The sequence below is a fragment of the Perognathus longimembris genome, chromosome 1 (genome assembly GCF_023159225.1).
Source record: "Perognathus longimembris pacificus isolate PPM17 chromosome 1, ASM2315922v1, whole genome shotgun sequence".
Classification (NCBI taxonomy): Eukaryota; Metazoa; Chordata; class Mammalia; order Rodentia; family Heteromyidae; genus Perognathus; species Perognathus longimembris.
In genome coordinates this window covers 71,402,433-71,407,268 of record NC_063161.1, presented here as the reverse complement: position 1 = coordinate 71,407,268, position 4,836 = coordinate 71,402,433, and the positions used below count along the sequence as shown (strand labels likewise).

At 64.7% G+C, this 4,836-nt stretch overlaps 1 protein-coding gene across 1 annotated transcript; it reads left to right on the top strand.

The window, feature by feature from the left end:
* Positions 1-727: 727 nt before the first annotated feature.
* Positions 728-3,225, top strand: Vgf (VGF nerve growth factor inducible). Its single transcript, XM_048351159.1, has 2 exons — positions 728-889; positions 1,376-3,225. The coding sequence occupies exon 2, from the start codon at positions 1,396-1,398 to the stop codon at positions 3,223-3,225; it is 1,830 nt and encodes a 609-aa protein (XP_048207116.1). The 5' UTR covers positions 728-889; positions 1,376-1,395.
* Positions 3,226-4,836: the final 1,611 nt, after the last annotated feature.

The window sequence follows — 4,836 nt, the reverse complement described above, 5'->3', positions numbered from 1 at the left end:
GACCCTTTCCAAGGTGATTACCCAAACCGCAAGATCCACCCCTTGGCCGGGCCCGGGCGCCCGCACCCCAGCCCCGCAGCGCTGATCCGCAGGCGGCGCCCGCATTCCGCCCCTCTGTTCTGGGGTTCAGGCTGTCCTTGGGCGTGTTCCCTCTGGACCCGAGGTGGCCGGGCGGGGCACCCGACTCCCGCGGCCGGCAAAGCCCTGTCCTCTCCTCCCCAGGGTGGGTCTACTGGTGCCCAGTCAAAGGTGTGGGGGGGTCGTCCCCCCTTTCTATTCTGCTCGGCAGCGCGGGCTCAAGCAGGTTGCTTTGTAACCCACCCTCCCGCCTTCCAGCGCGCCTGGGCATCCACCCTTCCATTCATCCTTCCATTCATTCATTCATCCTTTTCTCCTCATCCCTCCTTCATTCATTCACGGCCCCCCGCCCCCCTCAACATTTCATTCATTCATTCATTCACTCATTCATTTCCCGGAGCTCAGCTGGCTCACGCCCCTCCAGCCAAAGGCCTCAGTGCACATGCGCAGGCCGGGAGAGGCGAGCGCCGTCCAATCACCGAGCGTCTCCCCTTCACTGGGCGCCCGCCCGCTTCCCCATGAATGAACACTGACGTCAATGGGGCGGGGCGTGCCCACGTGACGCGCGCGCTCCCCTTTATAAGGCGGAGGCGGCGCGGGCGCTGTCCAGCGTGCTGAAGTCGGAGCCAGCGAGAGGCCGGGAGCAGCGCCGACTCCGCGGAGCCCAGCCTAGTGGACGACAGACCGAAACCGCCTCTCGTACTCCAGCCATCGCTCGGAGCCAGGACGGACGGGTCCCGATCTCCCCCCGCCCCCGCCCCCTACCCTGCCCCGATCCTCCTCTCCACTTTCCGCGTCGTGACAGCGGCTGGTAAATACTCCTCTGTTTGTCCCCGCAACCCCCGGCGGTCGTGGGTGTGCGGGAGGGTTCTCTCCCCTCCTAGATGGTGGGTGGTGTTGAAAGCACAGAGGGGTGCCCCTCGTAAGGGTCCCCGGTAAATGGGGAGGGGAGTCGCAGCATTTTTTTCTCGCCGCTGAAGTCGCCCACGCACCATCCGGGGAGTCCTGTGGGGAGCGGGCAGCGTCCCCCCCCCATCCGTGCTTAGTACGTGGGCGCTGGCAGCGAGGGGGCTCAGAGAAGGGGGTGAGGTGGCCCAGGGTGAGCGAGGTGGCGGGTGGAGACTCCAGAGATCTTCTCATCTTCCTCGATTGCTCCCTTTTTTGGGGTAAGGATAGCGGGATGAGGGAAGCCCCGGATTTCCCTGCTTCAAGGTGGGGGGAAGGGAATCCAGAAATAAGAGAGACAGAAATTCTTACAGAAATCCCCTTTCTCTCCCTGGTCCCTTCTGTTTTCCAGTCCCAGGCAGCCCCTCGGTCATGAAACCCCTGAGATTGCGGGCTTCCGTCCTCTTCTGCTTCCTTCTGCTAATCAAGGGGGTGGGAGCCGCGCCCCCCGGGCACCCAGAGGCACAGCCTCCTCCTCTTAGCTCTGAGCATAAAGAGCCGATAACTGGGGACCCAGTCCCCGGGCCAGGGGATGACAGAGCTCCAGCAGTCCGAGCCGCTCGGAATTCCGAGCTGCAGGACCAGGGAGAGCTCTTCCAGGGCGTGGATCCTCGGGCGCTGGCCGCGGTGCTGCTGCAGGCACTCGACCGCCCGGCGTCGCCCCCAGCGCCGGGTGGCTCCCCGCAGGAGCCAGCGGGAGAAGCCGCAGAAGCTCTGCTGACCGAGACAGTGCGCAGCCAGACCCACAGCCTCCCGGCGCCGGAGGTCCAGGCGCCCGTGGCTCCACCTCACGCCCAGACCCAGGAGAGCGGCGCCGAGGCAGGGGACCCCGCGGACGAGCTGGAGACGCTCGCGGCGCTGCTCCAAGAACTTCGCGATTTCAGTCCGAGCAGCGCCAAGCGTCAGCAGGAGACCGCAGCGGCGGAGACGGAGACCCGCACACACACGCTAACCCGAGTTAATCTGGAGAGCCCGGGGCCCGAGCGCGTGTGGCGCGCGTCCTGGGGAGAGTTCCAGGCGCGCGTCCCGGAGCGCGCGCCCCTGGCCCCCTCGCAGTTCCAGGCGCGCGTGCCCGAGGAACCCCTTTCCGAAGCCCCTCAGTTCGGGGAAGGACTGCCCTCCCCCAAGTCACACCTGGGCGAGGCTCTGACTCCCTTATCCAAGGTGTACCAAGGCCTGAGCGCCCCCTTCCCCAAGGTGCGCCGGCCGGAGAGCCCGCTCCTGGGCGGCTCCGAGGCAGGGGAGCGCCTGCTGCAGCAGGGGCTGGCGCAGGTCGAGGCTGGGAGGCGGCAGGCGGAGGCCACGCGCCAGGCCGCGGCTCAGGAAGAGCGCCTAGCCGACCTCGCCTCCGACCTGCTGCTCCAGTATCTGCTGCAGGGCTCGCGCGGCCCCGGGGGTCGGGGGCTGCCGGAGACGCAGCCTGAGCGCGAGCGGGAGCGGGAGGAGGCGGAGCAGGAGAGGCGGGGCGGGGAGGAGAGGGCGGAGGAGGAGGAGGAGGACGAGGAGGCGGCGGAGGCGGAGGCCGAAGCCGAGGAGGCGGAGAGGGCGCGGCAGAACGCGCTCCTGTTCGCGGAGGAGGACGAGGACGACGGGGAAGCCGGGGCCGAGGACAAGCGCTCCCAGGAGGAGACCCCAGGCCACCGGCGCAAGGAGGCGGAGGGGCCAGCGGAGGGCGGGGAGGAGGAGGACGACGACGAGATGGACCCGCAGACCATCGACAGCCTCATCGAGCTGTCCACTAAACTCCACCTGCCCGCCGACGACGTGGTCAGCATCATCGAGGAGGTGGAGGAGAAGCGGAAGCGGAAGAAGAACGCCCCCCCGGAGCCGGTGCCGCCCCCCCGGGCCGCCCCCGCCCACGTCCGCTCCCCGCAGCCCCCGCCCCCTGCGCCCGCCCCCGCCCGGGACGAGCTGCCGGACTGGAACGAAGTGCTGCCTCCCTGGGACCGGGAGGAGGACTCCGCGTTCCCCCCGGGACCCTACCACCCTTTTCCCAACTACATTCGGCCGCGGACGCTGCAGCCGCCCGCCGCCTCCCGCCGCCGCCACTTCCACCACGCCCTGCCGCCTTCGCGCCACTATCCCGACTCGGAGGCCCAAGCGCGGCGCGCGCAGGCGGAGGCGGAGGCGGAGGAGCGCCGGCTGCAGGAGCAGGAGGAGCTGGAGAATTACATCGAGCACGTGCTGCTCCGGCGCCCGTGACTGGCCGGGCTCCGCCCCCGCCGCGCGCGGCCACGCCCCCTCCGTGTCGCCCCTCCGCCCCCGTGTTTGCATGCGCCCCCGCCCCTTCCCGGGCCTCCCGCCCCGCCCCTCCAGGGCCCCGCCCCCTTACAGGCCCCGCCCCCCGCCGGGCCGTGCGGGGCTCTGCCAGACCTGCGCCTGGCTAGGAAGCCCAAAGTCCTCGGCCAGCGTGGGGGCCAGCCTGGGGGGCGGACGGGTGGTCCGGGCGCCGTCCCTCCCCCCGCAGGGCCCCGTCCCCTCTTTGGTTGCCCTCGGGACGTCCCCGTCTGACACCGGTAAAAGCAGTTCTGATCCCGTGATGGAAGTGTGTCTGTCTCCCGCCCTCCGGGCCTCCCCTGAGCCCCTCCACCTGCTCCAAATCGCTGTGACTTTCTCCCTCTCCCTTCTCTGTTGTAAATACCCCTCACGGAGGAAATAGTTTTGCTAAGAAATAAAAGTGACTATTTTATTAGGACTTTGTTCTCCGTTATTCACCCGTCCCCTTGGGCCTGTCCGTGGTCCATCCCAAGGGGCGGTGAGGGGAGCGCCCGCTGGGGCCCACTGGAGGGGAGGACGGGCCGCTTATGGGGGGGGGCAGAGGCTTCACCCACTAAGAAATCCCTCGTTACTACGCAAATGGCTCATGTCTGTAATCCTAGGTGAGATCTGAGGATCCAGGTTTGAATCTTTTATCTCCAGTTAAGCAGCAAGAAGCTGGAACTGGCCCTCTGGTTCAGATGGTAGAGTACCAACCTTGAGCAAAAAACTAAGGGCGGGGTTGAGGCCTTGAGTTCAAGCCCCAGGATATTGGGGTGGTGAGGTTGGCAAACATTGCCCAGCATTTGACGGAAGGATTGACCAAGAGCCAGTTATCTGCGAGCCCAGGAAGCTGGTTCAAAAGGAAAAAAAAAAAGGACTCAGCACTGCACCTCAGGCTCCCGTTCCCACAGGCCTTGTTCCAGCCAGGCACCCCACTTAACCTAAGCTCCCCAGATCCAGGTAGTTCCCTAAGAATGTTGTGTGGACGCCTGGTTTTAGTCACCTTAAAATTGATAACCTACCCATGTAATACGAAACGGGACACCAGAAATCTTCTAAAGACGTGGGGCAGAGCACTTGCTCCTCCTTGGGTGAGGGTAGCCCAGTCATAGCAGGCAAGGCTGCCAGAGGAAAACACAGAAGGAGGTCTGAGGGTCCAGGTTCCTCATCAGCCTAGGGCAGTTCCCATCATGAGGCCACAAGTGGAACTGTGGCTCAAGTGGTAAGAGCTCCAGCCTTGAGTGAAAGAGAGGAAAGCAAGCATCCAGGCCCTGAGTTCAAGCCTCTGGGCCAGCACAAGAAAAAAAGAACAACAACAAAATAACTAACTACTGTTACATTCAGAAGTAACTTTTTTTTTCTTCCTAAATTTGGCAGCCCCAGTTTTGGAGAAGAGGCCAATGGGCAGGGTGCCCTTGGCTCAGCTTTCTATGGACATCAGTGGTCTTATCTTCCTTCACAAAGCCCAAAGCACAGCAAATCCAGAAATGCTTTTTCCTTTTATTTCAGAAGAAAGGAAATAAAGGCAAAGACTTTGCCCACCCCACCCCACCC

Excerpts from the sequence above, each read along its gene's own strand:
- Vgf (XM_048351159.1), top strand. The coding sequence starts at position 1,396 with ATGAAACCCCTGAGATTGCGGGCTTCCGTCCTCTTCTGCTTCCTTCTG.